This window comes from Montipora capricornis, chromosome 2 (genome assembly GCF_036669925.1).
Source record: "Montipora capricornis isolate CH-2021 chromosome 2, ASM3666992v2, whole genome shotgun sequence".
NCBI lineage: Eukaryota > Metazoa > Cnidaria > Anthozoa > Scleractinia > Acroporidae > Montipora > Montipora capricornis.
In genome coordinates this window covers 25,334,543-25,337,042 of record NC_090884.1, presented here as the reverse complement: position 1 = coordinate 25,337,042, position 2,500 = coordinate 25,334,543, and the positions used below count along the sequence as shown (strand labels likewise).

The window sequence follows — 2,500 nt, the reverse complement described above, 5'->3', positions numbered from 1 at the left end:
AGAGAGAGTGCTTGCAGAAATTAGTGCTAGAAAAGCGAGATGTTCTTGCAGTTCTTCCAACGGGTTAGGGGAAGAGCATTATTCATTAACTAATCCCAAGAATGTTTGACGAGAAAAGTATTGTTTTAGTTGTCAGCCCTCGGGAGTCAATTCGTGACCAGCAGATAAGAAAGTTGAAGAAAGTTGGGATGCATGCAGTAGATTTGTCAGACGAAGAAGCGCTTTCGAAGGCTACTGATACCGAATTGGTGTTCGGCAGTGCCGAGCAATGGCTCTCATCAAAAGGAAAAATTCAGAATATCGAAAACCTCGCCGCACTAGTAATAGACGAGGCTCACACAACTGAAACATGGTAAGCTGTAAGGTAAAGGAGAATATGGGCTCACTAGAAGGACAACAATTTTTTTCAATATTTCAGATTAAGTTGTGAAAGGAAGAGGGAAAATATGACCACATCATATACGTTCTGGTCCCCAGGAAACATTGGTGTGGAAACAAATTTAAAATGTTTCTCAATTTTGGGGCGTGGACAACGTTTTGCAGACGTGATGGTATTAAGTAATAATAATATAAACTTTACCTCTAATGGCTAATGACTCAGCCAATACCTTAGCATTTAAACCCTGACTAAGGCCTCATAAGAGACAGAAAGTGGCTGTCACTGACTTGTTGGAGTTAACAAAACTGTTTCTTAAATAATCTTAAATTTATGAAAATAAAGTACTTTTAAATTCAACGGGGGTATAGGGAAGAAAGGAGAAAAAGCGTTCAGGGAAGCATTTGGACGCCTCATTTCTTGTGGAAGTTCCGGTCCTATGCATAACCGCAACAGCTGATAGAGGAAATTCAATGCGAAGACGGTTAATCGACTACCTATCAATGCGGAATCCTCATAAGGTGATCCTTAGTCCAATTAAGGACAATATTAGATTTTCTGTCAATCGAGCTGACAAAGAGTTGAATTGTCTGAATTGGATTGTGAAGATGCTGGAAAAAGAGAGGAAACATTGCCCATATGGCATTATCTTTTGTCAGACAGTGAATGACATTGCCCTTGTCCTAAGTTACCTTCTGACAAAACTTAGCGAAAATGCCTGTGTCGATGGAGAAACACCCATTGCTGAACATTGTTTAATTGGTGTATATTATTCTATGACACCTCAAACACTCAAGGGCAGAGTTAAGTCCTCTTTTGAAAGTGGTATTGGACGAGCACGAATCGTGATTGCTACCACATCACTGAGCATGGGGGTTGACTTCCCCAGTGTTACTTACGTCATCCATTTTGGTCCTGCCAGAGATCTTGTAAGTCATTTGCAGGAGGCGGAACGCGCGGGCCGTGATGGTGTCACACAGGCACACAATATCATTGTGTATCTTGGAAAGCATAAAGCACTCTGTCACAAGGAAATGACCAAAGTGTTGGACTCTAAAGAGTGTGTCAGGAAAGCCCTCCTTTCCTCTTTTGGTGATGAAACCTGCGTCACACCTAGGCATAATTGTTGTAATTGGTGTCACAAAAACTGTGATTGTTGTGGTGATGGTCCACGCAGTGAACCACTTCCAGTTTTTGACAAACCACCCATTGAGGAAGCTTACACTGGTCCAATCAGAACTGTCACAGATGAGGACAGGAACTACTTGCGAGCTGCACTTTTTGAACTGAAATTAAGCCTTGGCCGGCAAACGAAAGTGTGTTTATTTGATAACAGTGGTGCAATCTCACATGGGTTTACAGACAAAGTAATTGAGGCCATAGTGGCCAACTGCAATAGGCTCTTAACTTCAAGAGATATCCTACAGAAATGTTTTGTGTCGTCTCCAAAATTGACTGTTATTGTCCTTGAAATCTTGCATGAATGTTTTGGAGACTATCAGCCTCTGGACATTGAATATAAAGTATCATCCATGACTGAGTCCATGATCAGCCCCTTGCTCATGCAAGACACAACTGTAGATATACCATTCGAAGAACATTCTGATTGGGAAGACGACTTCCTTTAAGAACACAAGCGGGTAAATTAATTTAACCCTTCCCCACCTGAGAGCGAGACTTTTATATTTTACTCTGGCTGACACCAGACGATTTTACCAACCAACTGGGGGCACTTTAGGTGTGAATGGGTTAAGGTAATTGATTAACCTGCGATCAGCTTCGTTTCCTGCAGTGCATGTGATAAATGATGGGCCTGGTGGAAGGTTATAAGATAAGTGGCAGTTTCAGGTTAGTGGCCTTGAAACAGTGCAGTTCCTGATGAATACAAAACTTTATTTGTACCATCACTTCCATGTTTCTTGTCACCTTATGTGCAATATTATTATTATGAAGTGGAAAGTACTTCTAATGAGAACCAATGGTAAACACATCAGAGCATACCATGAAACCGTGAAGTCAATATATTTTAATGCTATTATGGCCTTGAACAGTAATTCCTTCACTGAATAGGTTTTCTGAATATGTTTCAGTGCATTTATTACACAATGATTTGCCTGATAGTGA

The 2,500-nt window shown here is 40.8% G+C and overlaps 1 protein-coding gene across 1 annotated transcript; it reads left to right on the top strand.

Annotated features, from left to right (window-relative positions):
* Positions 1–879: 879 nt before the first annotated feature.
* LOC138036986 (ATP-dependent DNA helicase RecQ-like) lies at positions 880–2,004 on the top strand. The gene has a single exon (XM_068883010.1). The coding sequence runs from the start codon at positions 880–882 to the stop codon at positions 2,002–2,004; it is 1,125 nt and encodes a 374-aa protein (XP_068739111.1).
* The last annotated feature ends 496 nt before the right edge of the window (positions 2,005–2,500 follow it).